Below are 21493 nucleotides of genomic sequence, written 5' to 3'. Positions count from 1 at the left end.
GGACAGAATAATTCTAGGGTTCTCAGATTAGAATTAATTCAGCACTTCTGCCTTCTGGTTAAAGTTTTTCTTAACCTTCACCACATGAACAGAACTTTCAACATCTCTAACTGAATGTGTGGATGTAGTGATGTCAAGACCTTTTCCATAAGAATTTGTATGTGACTCTAATTTCTGAGATAAATGAAAACCTCAAAAAAATAATTGACCTCTTTCAATAAGTCAAGATAATCTATAATTTTCAGGTGTTAAAAATCACATGAAATGTATGTATATCACTTTAAGATAATTTATGCAAAAAAGAAAAGTGAAACAAATGGCAAATTATTGACAACATAAAATCTACATGATGGATGTGTGGGTGCTCATTATATTATGCTCTCTACTTTTATATATAGCTGAAATTTTTTATGATAAATTTTTTGAAACTTAAAAAATGTAAAGAAGTTGTGGGTTTGCTTTTGTAGAAAACACCATTTTGATAAGAAATTTCCAGGTGGATCATTTTGGTATATATTCAACAGCTGACATTTTTTACCATGTGCTGACAATAGAAACTTTCCTTGTGCAGTTTGCTCTGCATAAGTTGGGTCCTTTATTTGAAAAAAATATATAGGTACATGCATATGTAATACATACACACAGACATGCACACACACATATATATATTTATTTATTTTTAAATTCTTTCCTTTATAGCTAGTCATTGACCACAGTATTTATTTTTTAAGGGTTTTTTCCCTTAGTAAAATCAGCATCTTCCTTCATTTGAAAATCTTACTTTGTCAAGAACACTGTTAGAGTTGTATACAACATTAAACAGAGCTAGTTTACATTCTGTATTTGATGAACAATAGAGAATCTGAACCTATTAAAGTCATACATTTAATTGTTCCAATATGCTACCTCATTTCTAACCAAAATTTGCATGATACAGAATGCCAAAGAACACATTTCCAGTTTCCTTTGTTATGATTCCCTCATTTGATAGTAAAAGAATTTATAAGAAAAAAGAATTACCTGATTTTTAATTTGAAACCATCTGAATGCTTTCCACAACATATTTTGATTCGAAATTAAAAGAAGAAATAAACTTTTAATCAGTATTCTCCATAAGATTTTTCAGAGCACAAAACTTTGTAGTTTTCAAAGACATGCAGATGTTGCCCGTGAAAGACATTTTTAAAAATTAGGACTTGGAAAAAATAAGAATCATGAACAAAATCTTGGGTTACAAGAGTGAAAGATGTATGCCTGGACAGATGTTATAACTATTTGCATGATAAATACTAACTTGTACTACGGAAATTTAGCGGCACGCTTCAATTTGGATTTGAAAATTTAACATAAATTTCCTAACTTTGACAATAGCTACCTAATATTTCAGTTTTATACACTATTTCCAGGTTTTACCTTCAAAATGAATGTAGTGGACTTTTTCATTTTTAAAAGCTATATTCCAGATCCAGTAGGCTAAAACCAGTTTTTGACTTGATATTTAAGGAATCTGATTGTAACAAAGTGGATTTTTAATAAATATTTGGTGGCTGGCAGTGATAAAAAATACATGTAATTTTATGTAAAAATTCATCCTCAATCAATTTTATTCATTTATCTTTTACTATACCCTATGATTTTAGCTTAAAAAATGACAAAGATTTTTTTACCTATTTTAAGTCACCTCCTAAGAATCAACAAAAAAAAAATTCAAATAGTGGATACAATGCCGTCATGCCTTTGGTTCCCATATAGTCAACAGAGTAAACCAGAAATATTAGTCTTGTAACCATCACCATCATACATGATTCAGAAGCCCAAGAACACACAAAGATTTCTAGAATCACAGTTCTCAAATTAGGTGAGCTTGTTAACTCAAATGTACAGATTTCATATTTAAAGAGAAGTTGGGGATTCATAAACCTACACAATAAAAGCTTTTGAAGAAGAAAAGGAGGTTGGCTCCTTATGTCACTACTCTCAAAAACAATACACAGTCCATGGTTCCTTGGTGAACATGAGAAACAAAGAATTTTTTTTTTAAAGTTAAAACATAATGGGAACTCAAACCAGAGTAAGAATATTACTTTTGAGTAAGTTATATATTTTTCTGCAAATTATTTTCTTCCAATATTGAAAATTTAATGTTTCTTTATCTATTAACAGTTCACTTAGGGGCATAACGCCTTTCTAGTGAACATGAAGCAATTTTTGTGCTTTAATTGTAAACACCATCAGAAACTCTGAAGCATGGAAATCTCAGCAAATCACATAAAGACACAGTCAAACATAAGGATTATATGGCTACATTCATGCTTAATGAGAAGAAAACATCTAATGAGGCTGATATGCCCCTGCTTGTGAGAGTGTAAATTTTGTCCTGATAGATACAAAATAAAGGCTGAAGGTGACTTTCATTTTCCATTTCCTCCCTCTCCAACAAAATAAATTTTAAAAAATTAGTAACTCAGACAAATTTCTCTTCCTATTGACTAAAACCCTTTACCGCTTGCTGGATTAAATGTATCTATTTCCTATATTTGACAAGCCACTTTGCAGAGAATCTTCAAATTATTCAGGATGCTTGATCCATTGAGAATAATATTCTATTTTTAGCAATGAGCATCTGCAACCCCCACCTTTGCCTTTAAAATGAAACTCTGCAGATAGAGAGCATTTACACTTATTTCAGGACTATCAAGGATTCCAAAGTGAACATCGCAAGTTATGATTCCAAGCAGTCCATAGCCCTGCTTTGAGATGGGGTTCATGTTTTGAAAAGAGACTGCCTCGTCTGTTTAAAATCAAAATGGTTCTTGATCTGATGAATTACTCCTCAGAGAATAATGTAAATAAAATATACTCAGAATAACATTATTAATGTAAACATACCTGAACCAGAGTCAAATTTTGTTTCTGACCTGCAAAGGGAAAGAAATTTTTTTATAACATAAAAATTGCTTATTAAACAATAACTTATTTTATGGGGGGAAAAAGATGCAATCGTTATAGATTTTAGTACATTGGTCAACAAGTAAGATAGCTTTTAAAAATGTAAATACATATTTACTTTTACCATTTTAAATGCATGCATAACTCTACATCCTTTAAACAGGTACATATCCATAGAGATAGTACAGTATGGAAAAGATATTAACTTTTTAGCTTGTTTTTGAGAGAAGAAGGATAAATTATGTTTATAAAAAAAAAGCATCCCATCTTTATAGATTAACTTGTTTCAGTAATACAATAAAGCAATAAAAAATTCAAATTTAAAATTATCCTCTTTACTTATTATTAAAGATTTTCAATTATTCAACGCCAAGTAATTTTTCACTAAGTCCTTCACAGAGTAAATGAACCTAGTAACCCCATACATTTAATAAGAAGGAGAAAAAAAATCTGAGTCCTTGTGGGAACATCATGTTTCAGATATAGGTTAATACTGGTTGTAAATTCAGAAGCCTTTGAAGCTCTCAATCTGGCTGTGGGAAAACTTCTGTCGAGTAATTACTCTCAAGATGCTGCTGATGTGCTGTCAAGCAGAATTAACCCTATGACTAGGCCTATCTACACAAGCTACTATAAGACAGCATTGTCTATATCTGGCTCTCAAACCAATTAGTGGGCATGCTCCAGTCGGATTTATATCACACATTAACAATCAATAGTATATATGTTCACAGCTGCCACAGCAAGATATAAGAACCGACCAGCAGGAGTCCTGTTAAAGGATGTTACATTGACAGAGAAGTTTTTTTTTTTTTTTTTTTTTTTTCCTGGGGAAACGTAGTTAACTAAGTGGGAAAGGAGATTTCTTTGAAATTATGCCAGGGTACCAAAGCACTTTTGGAAGCAGTGGCTTTCTTTACCTAAATTAGCTTGAAGAGAAGTCATCAAAGGAGGGAAGGAGAAAGGATAAGCAAGAAACTGCTTCCTTTATCACAAAAATTCATTTTCTCAAGTATTCCCAAATAAAGTTTCAGGGATGCTTAAACAAAGTCAGTAATTGAATCATAAAACAAAGAAATTATTATTACAACACTGGTTATCAATAACCAGCACTGTAGTTCAGATTTACATTTGTCTCAAGCCCTGACCCCATGGTAGTCCTCACAGGCGTCCCTGACTCCAATTTCAGGTACAATCCCATTTTCACTTTTTGTCCTCTCCTGTTCTGGAAAGGCTGGCCTCATGCCCTTTTGTTTCCAGCATCCTTGAGCACAGCGTAACTCTGAATGACACTTACCACTTGCTGTCCTGCTGGTTTCCTTGCCTATCTTGCCCACTAGACTATGCCTTATTAACCTCTGTAGTCACAGCACCTACATAGGGCTTGGTGCTTAGAGTCAGCACATGTCTCTAAAAAGAAACCCTGCCTCCACACACAGCCTTCTCTCTCTCTCTCTCTCTGTGTGTAAGACATGCTCTTCCTTCTAAGGTTCCCTCCATTTATGTCCTAAAGTGCGTTCTCTCATCTCCCCTGAAACCAAGCTGGAGGAATTAATCCTTCTCCCGATTATATCTTCAAGATCCGGGTCACTCCAGGTTCTTCCTCCCTTCTGCACAGAAGTGCTCCAGGACGAGATAAATGCCCGCCTTCAAACCTGTGCCCTACTCTTGTCATCCCTCTTTCTCCCTGGCTTTACCATCAAGTTTACTGAAAGGATAGACTATATTCTATATTGCATGTCTTTCTTTGCTGACCTCCCAACATATCCACTCTTTGAACCACTAAGATCTGTCCTTGCTAAGTTTTATCAATGGTTTCCTTATGCTAAATCCAAAAGCCCTTTTACAGTCCCTACTTCACTAAGACTCTCTCCCACTAAAATCCTACCTGAATGCTGCACTGTAACCTCAACTGCCACATGCACTAAACTGAATTCATTTTGTTTTCCCACAAATTTAATTCTCTTGCTATACTCCCTATCATTTAAGTTGGAAATTATGATGTTATTCTGGTGTTCTTATGCACCCCCAATATCTAATTAGTCACCCGGACCTGCTGATCCTACCACCCTTCCCTCCTCTCTATGCTCACTCTCACCGTCTTTAGGCATATTTTTGACTCAATAATTTCATAACTAGCATTCCCCCCCCCTTCCAACCCATCATCTAGTCAGCTGCCAGAGGTTTCCAAAACACCAATCTGATCAGATTACCACCACAATAACTAGAGCGGAATTTTTTCAAACCTGGGTCACAAGTTCACCCATTAGTGGATTATAAAATTAATTTAGGAGATTGCAAGTATTTTTTTTTCTTTAAATGAAATGAAACAGAAAAGAAGACAGATGCGTCCAATAATGAGAGTATGTTCACTTTTGTACCACTTTTAGGTATAGGTGTGTGTGTGTGTGTGTTTGTGTGTGTGTTCACACATCTGCATCCTGGGCAGTACTATCCTTACAAGTGAGCAAAAAACCTCTGCTCTGGCCTTTCTCTGGCTACACCCTCCTCTTCCACCAGGCAAGGAGTCCCCTCTAAGGATGATCCTCAGCATTTTCTACCCAAATGGCCTTGAGCTGGCTTCCTCAGCCCATGTGGACCTTTCTTCAGGTCAGGCTCTACTTAACTCCAGTCCAAGGGGTGGCCAAAGGCTATTATCTGAAGGAGGGAACTTAGACTGGAGGGCAGAAGGAAGGGAAAGCAAAGAGGACAGGGCAAGATGCTTTTCCTACTCTTCCACATCCTGTTCAGGGAATTCTTAATTCAAACCCTCCTGTGAGCGTAGGGAGCACCCGGAAGCCAGAGGCGACCCCTTGGACCAGAGTGTCATAGTCTAGAGGGAGTGGAACTTGGGATGGGTAGGAAATTGAATCAGAGCCTCTGAGAGAAACAAAAGAGCCCTGCTCCCTATAAAGAAGAAAAGAAAGGAGGTGTGTCTCTTATGGATCCCATAGCCGCTGAAGAGAAGGCTGAGGAGGCCCACTCCTCCTCTCCCTGCAACGCAGCCTAGCTGCCACTGCCCCTGAACTTCCCCAGGGTGAAGAACAGTCTTTCTGTGGAAGACAAAATTAATTTAAAATTTGCATTATTCTCTTACCTGGTATCAACGCTTTTACACACACTTTTCATTGTCTTTGTTATAAGGTATATTTGTCAAGGTAGGTTATTATACTTTTCTTAACAGTTTCTTGCCTTGACTTTTTTTTTCCCCCGCTGTACAGCATGGGGATCAAGCTATTCTTACATATATACATTTTTTCCCCCAACCTTTGTTCTGTTGCAATATGGGTATCTAGACATAGTTCTCAATGCTACTTAGCAGGATCTCCTTGTAAATCTGTTCTAAGTTGTATCTGATAACCCCAAGCTCCCGATCCCTCCCACTCTCTCCCTCTCCCCTCGGGCAGCCACAAGTCTATTCTTCAAGTCCATGATTTTCTTTTCTGTGGAGATGTTCATTTGTGCTGGATATTAGATTCCAGTTATAAGTGATATCATATGGTATTTGTCTTTGTCTTTCTGACTCATTTCACTCAGTATGAGAGTCTCTAGTTCCATCCATGTTGCTGCAAATGGCATTATATCCTTCTTTTTATGGCTGAGTAGTATTCCATTATGTTCATACACCACATCTTCCGAATCCAATCATCTGTCGATGGACATTTGGGTTGTTTCCATGTCCTGGCTATTGTGAATAGTGCTGCAATGAACATGCGGGTGCACGTGTCTCTTTTAAGTAGAGTTTTGTCTGGATAGAAGCCCAAGAGTGGGACTGCGGAGTCATATGGAAGTTCTATGTATAGATTTCTAAGGGATCTCTGAACTGTTCTCCATAGTGGCTGTACCTGTTTACATTCCCACCAGCAGTGCAGGAGGGTTCCCTTTTCTCCACAGCCCCTCCAGCACTTGTTATTTGTGGATTTATTAATGATGGCCATTCTGACTGGTGTGAGGTGGTATCTCATGGTAGTTTTGATTTGCATTTCTCTTATAATCAGCGATGTTGAGCATTTTTTTCATGTGTTTGCTGGCCATCTGTATATCTTCCTTGGAGAAATGTCTATTCAGGTCTTTTGCCCATTTTTCCATTGGGTGATTAGCTTTTTTGCTGTTGAGTTGTATAAGTTGCTTATATATTCTGGAGATTAAGCCCTTGTCAGTTGCATCATTTGAAACTATTTTCTCCCATTCTTTAAGTTGTCTTTTTGTTTTCTTTTTGGTTTCCTTTGCTGTGCAAAAGCTTTTCAGTTTGATGAGGTCCCATGTGTTTATTTTTGCTCTTATTTCTATTGCTTTGGGAGACTGACTTGAGAAAATATTCATGATGTTGATGTCAGAGAGTGTTTTGCCTATGTTCTCACCTAGGAGTTTGATGGTGTCCTGCCTTATATTTAAGTCTTTAATCCATTTTGAGTTTATTTTTGTGCATGGTGTGAGGGTGTGTTCTAGTTTCATTGCTTTGCATGCAGCTGTCCAGGTTTCCCAGCAATGCTTGCTGAATAGACTTTCTTTTTCCCATTTTATGTTCTTGCCTCCCTTGTGAAAAATTAATTGACCATAGGTGTCAAGGTTTATTCCCGGGTTCTCTATTCTGTTCCATTGGTCGGTCTGTCTGTTTTGATACCAGTACCACACTGTTTTGATGACTGTGGCTTTGTAATATTTCTTGAAGTCTGGGAGAGTTATGCCTCCTGCTTGGTTTTTGTTTCTCAGGATTGCTTTGGCAATTCTGGGTCTTTTGTGGTTCCATATAAATGTTTGGATTGTTTGTTCTAGTTCTTTGAAAAATGTCATGGGTAATTTGATAGGGATTGCATTGAATCTGTAGATTGCTTTGGGTAGTATGTCTTGCCTTGACTTTTAAACAATTATCCCCATTTGTCCTCTTGCCCAGGCCCTGGACTGAGGCCAGGCCTGGTAATAGGCCATCATGTAAAAAGTCATGTCTTACTGTGAGTCACAAACAAAAACATTTGAAAGCTACTGACCTAGCTACACCAAGTTCACACTCCTCTGCGTGACCAGCCATGATCTGGCTCTCCATCCCCACCTCTAATCCTGCCTCTAATCCACTTCTACACTGCAGCCTTTACTCTTACTAAACCAAACCACTGCCATGTTACTGCAGAGCCTGCATCCAATAGCCCTATCTTAGAACACCCTTTCCCCAACTCATCACTGCTAGACTTGAACTTCATAGACTCACCCTGCCTGCATGCCTTTCTCCCAGAGCTCCCTGCTTGCCTTCATCACTCCACAGTGAGGATTCTGGCACAGCAATTCCCACACCATGTAACACGGACATTAGACCCAGTGGGGTGCATACGAGGTCTTGTCCATCTTCTATTCCCAGCACTGAGCATGGTATTTAACATTTAAGAGTTATTAGAATGTGTAGCAGGAATTAACACAAAAACAAATTGATCTGTAAATTAACAGAGGCCCAAAACGAGATATAATGACAAGGAGTTCCCTGGTGGCCTTTTGGTTAAGGATTGGGCATTGTCATTATTGCGGCTTGGGTTTGATCTCTGGCCCAGGAACTTCCACATGCCATGGATGTGGCCAAAAAAGAAGACCAAAAAAAAGACCAGAGATAGCTGGTCAATATGTAATATATACAAAGAATGTGCAGAGAAAACATTCACAAACTAATACCTCAGGAATCAGTCAAAAAAGAAAAAGAATATTTTCAGAATTATCAAGCACAGTACTGAACCTTCAAAAAACCACAACTACATTAATAATAATTCAAAACAAGAGAAGTTAATACTGTCAGTTTTGGGGGGTAGGGAAAATTGGTCCTATGATATAAGTTAATTTTTATTTCTATTGAAATTTACACACATGCATACATACACAAAGACACAAAGTAATCCTCTATCATACTGTGGACTCTGATCATCTCTACTCATAAATTCTCTTTAAGAAAGTATGTAAATTATAGAAAGGAACAAAGAAATGGCAAGTGTGAGAAGAGAATTCACACATTACATTTTATACAAGAAAGACAAAGAGGGATATTCATTCCTTCATTCCAAACACATTTCTTATGTGCTTATTTTCATTTATATACTACACTGGATAGCTGGGATACAAAGAGGCATAAAGTAAGGTTGTATGGGGTAATAAAATGCAAACATATAACTGTGTCTCCATAGACACCCATTTGATCCCTTGATGACATACTTACACCTAAGCTTAAAGCTATTCAACTAGTTCTTTTGGCAACTGCAAAAAGATGGTAAATATAGCCCAGACTGTTACTATCCTCGAATATCCATTCTCCTCTTTTCATTTTGGAAATACAATCTGCAAGCTTTAGATGGGCACAAAGCCGCCTAGCTAACACAATTTTTCCACAATATTTCCCTCCTCTCTGGTAGCTAGTTTTGACCATGTGATTAAGTTCTTGCCAAAAGGATGCAAGCAGAAGTGCTATCAGTTATGTCCTTGAAGGAAATGACTACATCCTTCCCCTTCTTCCCACTGGCTGGAATGCAGATGTGATTCCAGGATCTGAAGCAGCCATGTTTAGATCATGAGAGAGAAGCTGATAACAGAGCCTTTGGTCACCCTTTGGGCTGATGGTACACACACACCAGTAGCACCATATCATTCCCAAACTGCTACCATGTTTAAACCAGTATTATTCTGGAGTCTTGTCAGAGAAGTTGCAACAATAGCACCACACTGAAAAAGGCTTAAAAAACTTCCAAATTTTTAAACTTAAAAAGGTTTTATGACTTTAAAAACCATAAAGGGTAAATGCTAGGAAATTTTAAGTATCATTATTACTTTTAAAATAATTAAAATATATAACATATACATTATTTTGGTAATAAAGTTGCAGATTTTCAAGAGAGGGCAGTTTCAACCACTGGTTAGAGTTCTCTAGTTCTGAACAAATTTATAAAATTACTGTTTTCTATTCACAAGAAATAATCCAGTGTCCATGGATGTTCTAAGTGTATTAAATCAAGTTTTTACATTTATTTTATTTTATTATTTTTAAATTTTTATTGTCTCTTATGAGGCAAAGTCTCAAAGAACACTTTTTTGCTTATTTTTAACTGTATTAAAAAATTTTAAATGGGAACCATGTAGGTTAATGAAGTCAATGTTCCAAAAAGTTTCAGACAACGTGAAGAAGGGTGAGGATACTGTTCTTATTATTTTAAATTTATGACAATGAAAGATTGTAGCTGCAAAAAATTATTAGAGGGAAGGAGTAGGAGTGGCAGACTGATTTCTGCCTGCTAGTCTATTACATATGGCAACACCATACTAAGGATTTTCTAGGACAATCCAAGTCAAATAACCTTTCCTGTTGTCCCTCCTAAAGCATGGAAAACTTTCAGAAATTCTAATATTTCAGGATCCTACTTATAAGTCTAAGAATTTCTTCTTATCCCCACAAGTAATTCAAAAGCTTTCATCAGACCAGAGGTTAGTAATAATAGCAGTGAATATTTATGCACCTTCTTTCAGTTACATAAACATAACATGCTTCCTCTCCTTGGAGTGCTCCCTCCTCCTCCCCTCACCACACAGGTATCCCTTTACCCCTTTGCCTGCTCACCTTCCAAAACCTTCTCCATATATTAGCTTAATTATCAATTCTTTGAAAAAAAGTGGCCGGACTAGATTAAATCCCCTTAGTTTATACTTTTATAGCGCCAGTCACTCCTTGGCACTCATCAGAGTTGTAATTCTTTCTCTCTTTGTCCTGTGGTTATTTGATCATCTTGAAAAGAGTTCAATAATCATGGCAGACACTATCTGTTGTGTATATAATGGCCAGCCTCCCTTTGATCTGATAACAGAATGGCAGTTTTTGAAGGGTGCTAAAAATGTGTCCACTCCAGGAATGAATCATTATTAACCAAGCCAACTGTGTCGATCCTATGCTCCTTTGTCAGTGACTGGTTCAAGGATAGGCATGGAACCCAGTTCTGAGCAGAGAGAGATACAGGGAAGTCTGCTGGGGATACTTCTTAGAAGGGTTTTCCTCATGAAAAGGACAGGGGTGATTTAGGGAGGAGGGTTTTTTCCTGTAGTCTCCCTGTTTCCTGCCTTTATGTAGGATATGACACCTAGAACTGCTGTAGCAATCTTATAATTGTGAGGAAAAGGACCAAGAAAACTGCAGAAATGCCAACCTGCGACTCTGATAACCATTCCATTTCCAGAACAGTCTTTCTCAAGAGTTCTCGTTGAGTTAGAAAATCAAGTCTGACATTTTAGGCCACTTTTACTTGGGTATCTCTATTACTTTTAACCCAACATATTCTAACTGATATTGTCACCATAGCAGAACTAGGGTATGAACTATCTACTTATGGTCTTTAAAACTTAGGCTTCTAGGTTATATTTATAAGATAATAATGATGCTATGAATACAGAAGACAGAAAAATATGCAGAAAGAAAGCAAAATGAATTTAGATGTTTAAAGACGTGTTAGCTACCACAGCCAAAAACAAAGATACAAAGAAAAGATGCCCATTAAGCACATGCCTAATTTTGTAACTGAAAAATATAAATGAAAAAAAAAAACAGAAATTTAGAAATCAAAATGATAATTATAAGCGGAAGCACAGCAGAGTCTCTCCTCTGTTGCTTGAAGACATCTTACATGAGCCTGTTAATGAGAACTTTCAGGTTCAGTTACCAGGACACAGCTTCAATTCTTCATCTTCATTTATCGACACCTTTCGCTGACCACTGTAATGTATTCCAGATAACATGCCTGTGTAAATGTCTGTTCCCTGTTGCACAGTTCAGCTTCCATCGGTACTGGGTTTTGTTTTGTTTTGGTCTCTTTAAGGGCTGCACCCACAGCATATGGAGGTTCTCAGGCTAGGTCGAATCGGAGCTGTAGCTGCCAGCCTACACCACAGCCACAGCAATGCCAGATTCAAGCTGCGTCTGCAACCTACACCACAACTCACGGCAACACTGGATTCCTTAACCCACTGATTGAGGCCGCATCCTCACGGAAACTAGGAAGATTTGTTTCCGCTGAGCCACGAAGGGAACTCCCACTGGTACTGTTTTTTATTTTCCTTTTAACCAGATCCTAGCACTGTCACTGGGATCATGTTCACCCTGATAAGCTGGAGACTTTCTGCATCAGCAATGTAGTCTATGAAGCACTTAATAGTGAGGTAACACTTGAGGAAAAGGCAGGTGATGGAGACAGAAAGACCAGAGCCCAGTCCCAGGCCTTCAACTTTCTACCATATATGACTTTAGAGAAGTTCATCACACTCTACATCTTCATCTCACTATCTATAGAATGGAAGTAATATACTGACCTTTTAAATTTTTTGTATAGGCTAAATGAAATGATACTACAAAGTGCTTAAGTTAGGTCTGGGCTAACAGAAGGTAATTAGCCAGGACCTAATGTAACTTCTAATTAACATTAGAAGCTGAATAAAAGGTAGGTTTTATCTAAGCAGTGATATTAAATTGATTTTGTGGCTATAAGTACAACTAGCAATATGTTAGCAAGTGAAAAAAATAATAGTATATTATAAAAAGAAAGACTGCATTACTCTGGTTAATATCTTACTTGGGGTGTAATTTTAATATGAATGTCAAAATGACAGAAAAAATGAGAGACAGCAGTAAAAATAACTGAAGAAACTGGAAATATTTCAGCAGGAAGGCTAATGGAAAATACCAGATTACACAATATAGAAGAGTCATCTCATTTGTCCTTAAGACACAAATAAAATATTCTCTAACTGTAGTAGTTGCACAGTGCACTAGAGACCAGACTGGAACATGAATTAGGAGATATGGATTCTAGTTCAGAAACCAGGACATGTCATTTAACTTCTGAGCCTCATTTTTCTCATTAGTAAAATAAGGCATCTGAAATAAATCAATGCTTCTCCACACAAATTACCCTGTGGAGAGGTAAGCTCTCTAAATTTTTCTGCAGTTCCCAAGAATGAAGAAAAGGATACAGGGAGAAGAGAGAGCAGAGGAAAAGTGAGTGTGAGGTGGTAAAAATTTGCATCTGTAGAACTTGAACCTACAGATGAATAAGACTGAAAAAAAAGGTGATCCTTAAGATCCAACTCCCCAGGTTGTACAACTTTTTCGAGGCCATACTGATAACTGCCTTCTTTGAATTCCAGTATCATTTCCTGTCCGTATGACTTACAGTACTTTATAGTACTTAGTAATATGTTTCCTTTAAAATGATTTAATTGTTTCTTGTCTGTATTTATATCTCTACAGAAAATGAAGCTTTTAAAGTAAAGATCCTTTAGCTAATGAGAATAATTTCAAGACACTAAAGGAAGCAGGGGTAAGAAGAACAGAGGGAGTTCCCGTCGTGGCGCAGTGGTTAACGAATCCGACTAGGAACCATGAGGTTGCGGGTTCGGTCCCTGCCCTTGCTCAGTGGGTTAACGATCCGGCGTTGCCGTGAGCTGTGGTGTAGGTTGCAGACGCGGCTCGGATACTGCGTTGCTGTGGCTCTGGCGTAGGCCAGTGGCTACAGCTCCGATTAGACCCCTAGTCTGGGAACCTCCATATGCCGCGGGAGCGGCCCAAAGAAATAGCAAAAAGACAAAAAAAAAAAAAAAAAAAAAAAAAAAAAAAAAAATAAAAAGAAGAACAGAGTATACCTTCATGCCAAGAGCTGAAGTGTGTTCTCCCAAACTTCATATGCTGAAGTTTTAACCCCTAGGAACTCAGAATGTGACTATATCTGGAAACAGGGTTTTTAAAGTGGTAATTAAGTTAAAATGACGTCATTCAAGTGGGCCCTAATCCAATATGTCTGGTGTTCTTATGAGAAAAGGAATTTAGGACACAGACGCACAGAGGAAGAACATGTGAAGACACAGAAAGAAGACAGCCATCCACAAGTCAGGGAGAGAAGTCTCAGAGGAAACCAACCCTTCTGACACCTTGATCTCAGAAGGTGATCAAGGTTAGGTCTCAGAACCCTAACCCTAACCCCTAACCCCTAGCCCTAACCCTTGATCTCAGACTCCTAGTCTCAGAACTGTGAGATGCCAAATTTCTGTTGTTTAAACTACAGTCTGTGGTACTGTTATGGCAGCCCCAAGCAAACTACTATACTTCATTTCTTCTTCAATCAGATATTTAGCCTCAGACCTCCAATGAAAGCCAAAAACCTAGAAATTAGCTGAAACTAAAAATGTCTACAACTTTTATACACTTTAACCCATTTTAGGTACAAATAATATTTGAGTGTGCTATCCTCTCTCAGTATTTTCAAACATATTCTAACAAAGTGCTTTACCTTCATTTTGACCATGGGGCAGCTGTTTCTGCAAATGAGCAGAGACCACAAGTAGGCACACCATAAGATTCTGATCAACGGGCTCTTTGTCTCTTCATATCGCTGTGAGAGAATGTTTGCAATGGTTTTGCCTGGTCCTTTAACACCGAAGCTGTATACATACTTGTCATGTGCTCTCTGGGGGATGAGACAGACCAGGGAGGTAGTAAAATATCCTGCCCTACATCAATTTGATACATAGTATTTGTTTTTTTTATTTTCCCTGGAAATTTTCTTTTCTACGCTAGGTTGTAAGCAGAAAAAGAACAACAGAAGTTGTGGCTAGCAGATTAGTACTAAACGTAAAAATTGGCAGATCCTAAAATTTTACAGAAACAGCAAAATGAATTCAAATAAGGGAAATCCAGGGTTGACTAGTATAGAGGCAAAGACTAGACACATCAACAGCCTCTGATAATGTCAATGGTGGGTAAAAAGATAAAACAGGATCATCCTCTACACTTTATAAAACTCCACATGTATTTCGTCAGAACCCAACTGCACCACTGATTTATAACAGCATTATAGTTATTAACTCATATATATATATTTATCATTATTATTATTATTTTGCTTTTTAGGGCCACACCCATGGCATTTGGAGGTTCCAACACTAGGGGGCGAATCAGAGCTATAACCACCAGCCTACGCCAGAGCCACAGCAACACCAGATCCGAGCCACATCTGCAACCTATACCACAGCTCACGACAACACCGGATCCTTAATCCATTGAGCGAGGCCAGGGATCGAACCCACAACCTCATTGTTCCTAGTCGGATGCATTTCCGCTGCACCACAATGGGAACTCCTTAACTCATGTTTTTAATTCAAATAATATTAAATGATAGCTAATTAAATGATTATTTTTAATCATAAAAATAATCATTTAATTATGCTGTTCAGTAAGACATGGAAGTATATTATTTGACAGGATTATATTTTAAAAATCACTACTTAAAAATTATAGGTTTAAAATAGGTTGTTTTGGTTGTCTGGAGAATATATTTTATCCAAAGTCCTTTATGTCCCAGATATCACTTTACACAAAAAGAAGAAGAAACACAAAATTAGGAAGAGAAAAATACAAGTTAAGAATAAAGAGACCATGGAGAAAAGACCTAATTTCCAATCTCAGGTTTACTCCCTATTTCTACAGAGCTCTGAAATAAAAGTCATTTAGATCTTAAAAAGTCAGTTATGTTTTCATTTGTAAAGATAATAACATCTACTACTCAATTACTGGGTGCAAAATAGGCTTCAAGGATATACTGTACAATACAGGGAATATAGCCAGTATTTTGTAATAACTATAAATGGAGTGTAACCTTAAACAATTGTATAAAATTTTTTAAAGTAATAATATCTAGGAAGTTTCCATCATGGCTCAGCAGTAACAAGCCCAACTAGTATCCATGAGGATGTGGGTTCGATCCCTGGCCTTGGTCAGTGGGTTAAGGATCTGGCATTGCCATGAGCTGTGGTGTAGGTCACAGATGCCACTTGGATCCCACGTTGCTGTGGCTGTAATGTAGGCCAGCAGCTGCAGCTCCAATTCAACCCCTAGCCTGGGAATTTCCATATGCCATACATAAGGCCCTAAAGAGCAAAAAATAAAATAAAATAAAATAAAATCATAATAATAATAATATCTACTATTCCATACAGTTTTTTTAAAAAACAAAATGAATAAGATTTGAAGCACAGGAAAATATTATAGGAATGAGTTTTCCTTGAAAATTTTAGGATTACACAACTCAGTAACTAAACTGAATATAGGAACTAATTTTCATAAGAATCTTAAATTCATTCACTATCTCACTATTTCTAGTAGAAGCAATTAAAACCCACCCTAAGGAAAACTTTAAAGCACAAAATGAATAAGAAAGTCATTGATGCTTTTTTCCATTCATCCACTAAACATATTTATTCAGCATTGACAGGTACAGGTACTATTCTAGGCTCTGGGACACAGCAGAGAGCAAGACAAAGTTCTTGTTATCATGGAACTCATATTCTGGTAAGAAGAGTCAAATAGCAAAGAACTACACAAGTTAGATTATTTCCCATAGAGGCTGAAATAGAGTGCCTTCTACAACAAAATCTAGGGAGCAGAGGGATAGAGTTCAAGGGTGCAGATTGGGAAGCTATTTTAAATAAAGTGGCCAGAGATAGGTGACAACGTTTTAGCTGACACCTAAAGAATGACAAGGAGCTCACATGCAGGGTGGATGCAAAGGGAATCTTTGGTAAAGATTCCAAAGGGGCCAATGCAAGAACCCAAGCTTGGCACAAAGACGAAGAAGAAGGAAAAGCAGGGGAAGAGAAAGGGGAAGAGGAGAAGAAGAAGGGATCTAGAAAGAAGTGAATGAAAGACAGAACAGTAAAGAGGAAGTCAGAGAAGTAGACAAGGGCCAGATTATAATTTTAAAAGTCATTGTGGAGTTCATTTGTGGCACAGTGGCTTAAGGATCTGGCATTGTCACTGCAGTGGCTTGGGTTGCTGCTGTGCTATGGGTTTGATTACTGGTCCAGCAAGGCCATTATAAATAGTTGTGATTTTCAAAGATACAAAGATATATCCTCATTGGTTTAAAAAAACAAACTATAATTTAAATTATTTAAACCTTCACCCTGCTACAATGAAACAGCAGCCAAAGTGGAGAACCCACCTAGCAGCCAGAACTTGGTTTTTAACACCATTCTCTAACAAAAGGAACAGAGCCCCTTGGAGAAATGACTGATCTAGGACTGGGGCAGGAAATATATAAGCTTGGACCTTCAAGTAGTGCCAGAAAGTAAGAAAAGGCTCAAAAACAAGCAAACAACCCTATATTGATGGAGATATGTTAAAGGGACATAGGAGCCAGCTGAGAGGCTCTCAAGAGCCAAAGCTGAAACAACAAAATAAATAAAGTAAGTGCAACAAAATAAAGCAGTATAGGATTATAAGCCAAAGTATCAAATAAACATCAATGAGTCCATACTAATATCAATAAATAAGTAAATAAATAAAAGAGAAAAAACACACAAATCTCCCTTGCAGAAGAATTCCAAATAATTTATGTAGCTACTCTGCCCTCAAGATGGGAAGCTTAGGAGTTCTCATTTCTGGCTCAATGGTAACAAACTCCGCTAGTACCCATGAGGACACGGGTTCAATCCCTGGCCTCACGCAAAGCAAAAAAAAAAAAGATGGGAAGCATAACTCTGTACTCCTACATGTGGGCTGTACATAATGCCTTCCTTCCAAAGAGTACAGTAAGAAGACTGGAAAAAAGAATAACTGCATGGGGAGTGGGGGACCCAAATAAATACTGCCTCAGCCATGTGACCAAGGTCAATATCAAAAGTGATATACATACTGACAGTATGTACCTTTGAAATGATGTGATGAAACTATCTCTTTACTCGGTGATCTAAACTCAGTATAATCATGAGAAAAACATCAGACAAATCTTGAAAGAGAGGCATCTACGGAAACCTGATCGATAGTCGTTAAAACTGTAAAGGTCATCAAAAATAAGGAAAGTCTGAGAAACTATCAGTCAAGGGAAGCCTAAGGAGACATGATGACTAAACGTAATGTACCTCGATAGGATCTTGAAACAGATAAAGGACTTTAAGGGAAAACTAAGGAAATCTGAATGAAGTGTGGACTCTAGTTAATAAAAATGTATCAATATTAGTTTATAAATTATAATGAATATACTATACAAATGTAAAAGAGTAGTAGGGGAACTCGGTACAATCTCAATTTTTCTGCAAATCTAAAGCTGTTAAAAAATAAAGTTTATTAAGAAAAAAAAGCCAGGAATTCCCGCTGTGGCTCAGCAGAATCAAACCTGACTAGTATCCATGAGGATGCAGCTTCAATCCCTGCCCTGCTCAGTGGTTTAAGGATCTGGCATTGCTGTGAGCTCTGGTGCTGCAGATGCAGCTTGGATCCCACGTTGCTGTGGCTGTGGCATAGGCCAGCAGCTGCAGTCCCAATTAGACTCCTAGCCTAGGAACTTCCATATGCCACAGCTTTGCTTCCCCCTCCCCCCACCCCCCCCCAAAAAAAAGAGGCAAAAAAGAGCCAGAACAGAGAGGCCATCACGTTAGTTCTGGTGAAAGATGATAAAGATGATGATGAAGCAGTGGCTATGGTGAGGAATCGGATTCAGAACATATTTTGAAAGTGCGTAGCACAAAATATGTTGGTAGATTAGAAATGGAGGGTGAGGGAAAAAGAATAATCTGGAAGGACTCCTGGGTTTTTGCTCAAGTAACTGGATAATTAAGAGCACCTTTACTTAATATATGGGGGGAGGGGATGAGAGAGGAGTAGATTTTGCTGCTTCTGAGTCATTTTGCTGCCTCCATTTTTGCTAATTCCTGATTTACTCTTGGGAGCTGGTAGGATCAATAAAAAAAATTAATATGTATAGTCCCACATAGGATCTCATACTAGTATAATTTGGCTGTATTTTTTTATTCTTAAAGATAGTGAAAACATACTTTACAACAAAAAAGCACACAATTGCCTTAAAAAGAGATGATACAAAATGTTTCCTGACCTAATATGGGGACAAAAATTCGTATTCAATTGCTGGTTTCCTAGGCCCAAATTAATGAGTCTGGAAGATGTATGGTTACACCAAGCTTTTAAAAAGCACAGATTAATTTGGAAATCTGTCCTCTTAGGTTCTCCAGATGACCATGAGAACCACTATCCTGGATGCCATTCCTTTAAAACAAAGAAAATTTCTTCTATTTAAAATAACAAAGTACCCTCCTTTCTAATTATTTAAATGTCTTTATACTAGTTATTTCCAAAACAACTCTGTTCCCAATAAGGAAGTAAAGTAATTCCCATCATACTGTGTAACTTCCACATTCACAGATTGTTGTGGATCACTACTGTAAAGTCATTTTTGTGGGAAACACTGAGCTAAGCACAAAACAAGTGAAAAATCTGTTAGAGAAGATCCAGTTCCAGAGCAAAAAATGATACATTTGTCACTTTCTTGGTAAACTTATTAAAAACATTTGATTTTACAGCTATTGTTTCTGGCCACATGAATCAAATGACAAAACCTTAGAATTCATGGTTTGCTCAGACTAGGCTAAATCACCTAAAAGGATTCTTCACCTAAAAGATGTGTCTCATGTGGTCAGCAAATTTATACTCTGTCAAATCACCAAGCAAAAATAATATGAAAGGCAGAGATTCAATATCAAGAAGCCTTTCCTTAAATCTGAAAACCATGAGCAGAAGTTCAAAAGAAGATGTGAACTTTCATTAAGTCATAGTCAAGAGCATTTATGGAGTGCTCACTATGTGCAAAGCACTCTATTTGAAGGAAGAGGTCTTGTTTAAAGTAGCCATAATTCAGCCCATAAAGCCCTTTATAGTTAAAGATCAACAGTTTGAACCTCAATCAGGAGCAAATGGGTAGCTGGTTCATACTGAAGGAGTCAGGTGTAATTTGGTCAGTGCTGCTCAGCTGAAGTTGAATAGGCCTTTGCAGTGTGTGTAAATTCCACCTTCTGGGTGGTCTTCCAGAGCAATCTCAAAGAGGGGCACACCACAGAGGTACTGGAGTTAATTTATGCTTATGTAGACTATGAGTCATGCAATAGCCATTAACACTATATACTTAAGTGAGTACATAGAAGTAAAATGTGCAAATCTCCAGCAGCATAAGGCCAATTTTTCTTAGGGCAAAAAAACTGCAACTATAACGACCACTGAAAAACAAATCAAGCCACAAACGAACAAAAAGCATAGCTTGTTCCAAGTACAATGCAAGTAAGTACAGACAAACTATAAAGAGCAGAAAGAATCATGGGTTATAGCTAGCTAATCCACGTTCATGAAACACAGGAATGATAAATCAAATAGGATTATCTGTTTTGATTTTGACTCTCCTTTCCTTTGTCTACTCACTTGGTGGAGGCACAATGCAGTAAACGTTCAAAGGGTGGCAACAACAGCAACACTCATAAGAGCTGCCATGTGTAGAACTTGTATTCCATGGCAAGAATACTTAATGCACATAAGCAAAAGAGCCTGGCGAATCCAAAATCCTGAATATTAAAAACTCGTCTTATAGATGGACAATTACTAATCTAAGAAATTTTATTTTTATCTATCTACCAGAAAGATAGGGAGAAAAGTTCATCTTTTCTAAAATTTATTCTACCTGTTCCTTAAATCTCATTTCTAATGCATTAACTATATCCCACTTTAAAGCTTTCTTCAACTTATCAAAAAAAATAAAAAGTTCCCTTGAGTTTGCTTTCCCTCTAGTCGTAAGAGGTTAGCCTCAGTACTCATGCTTTAACTATTGAAATAACTACGATGACTGGTTTTCTGAGATTATTCCAATTTCCAATATTTTACCACATTATCTCCACTTCAGCGTGTGGTTTGAAAACACGAGACTGAATCCTAAAATCTTCACAATCTTGTTCTCACTACTTCTTCTACCAAACTCACTCTCTAACACTGCCAAACTCAATGACTGGTTCTTAGTCTTCCAAATCTCAAAATCATTTCATAGCCTAGTTCATCCCTTCCATGATGTCTACACACCCAACGTAGCCTTCATACTTAAACTTAAATATCTTCCTTGTGTACTCAGGTGTTTCCCAATGTATGTTATCAGTAATGTTCACCTCACAGTATGCTCCTCAATTAAGAAAAGACTTTATGGTCAAAAATTTTGAAAATGCTACATAATAACATTCTACTCTTGGAGCTCTACAATGACCACTAGTGAACTGTGTGCACAGCTTGGTTTTCATGATAAAGCAACCATTTATTTTTACTCGTGTTTCCTGATAAGCAATCCTCTAATCCTCTTTCACTCGTACACAGAACTCTTTAAATTTTTTCATGAACATATATTAACATGTCACGGAACTAATAAAATGTAGGAGTAGTATTCTGACGAAACAAATACTTGGTAGAATATACCTCTGGGAATACTGATAAACCTGAAATTTTAGGTTAAAATCTGGAATCTATTAGGCTTCCAAAACAGAATTCATCATCCTTCCTCCCAAGCTAGGTATTAAACATCAAAGTAATCTTTAGTATCAGCTTTTTTGCCAATCCCATATTCAGACGGTTGATAAATCTTTTCAGCTCTTACTGTCTGTTATTTGTAGTGTTTTTTCCTCTCTTACATCATCCTATTGACATCACCCCTAAGGTAAATCTTCC

The 21493-nt window shown here is 37.3% G+C and overlaps 1 protein-coding gene across 3 annotated transcripts in view; it reads right to left on the bottom strand.

The window, feature by feature from the left end:
- MSRB3 (methionine sulfoxide reductase B3) overlaps positions 1-21493 on the bottom strand; it is a 167778-nt gene that overhangs the window by 69735 nt on the left and 76550 nt on the right. For all 3 annotated transcript variants that reach the window (XM_021091955.1, XM_021091957.1, XM_021091956.1), the window contains one exon: positions 2890-2918. In XM_021091955.1, coding sequence (XP_020947614.1) covers positions 2890-2918 — 29 coding nt within the window. The remainder of the gene's footprint in view (positions 1-2889; positions 2919-21493) is intronic.

This window comes from Sus scrofa, chromosome 5, assembly GCF_000003025.6.
Source record: "Sus scrofa isolate TJ Tabasco breed Duroc chromosome 5, Sscrofa11.1, whole genome shotgun sequence".
Classification (NCBI taxonomy): Eukaryota; Metazoa; Chordata; class Mammalia; order Artiodactyla; family Suidae; genus Sus; species Sus scrofa.
This window is presented reverse-complemented; position numbering and strand designations above follow the sequence as displayed.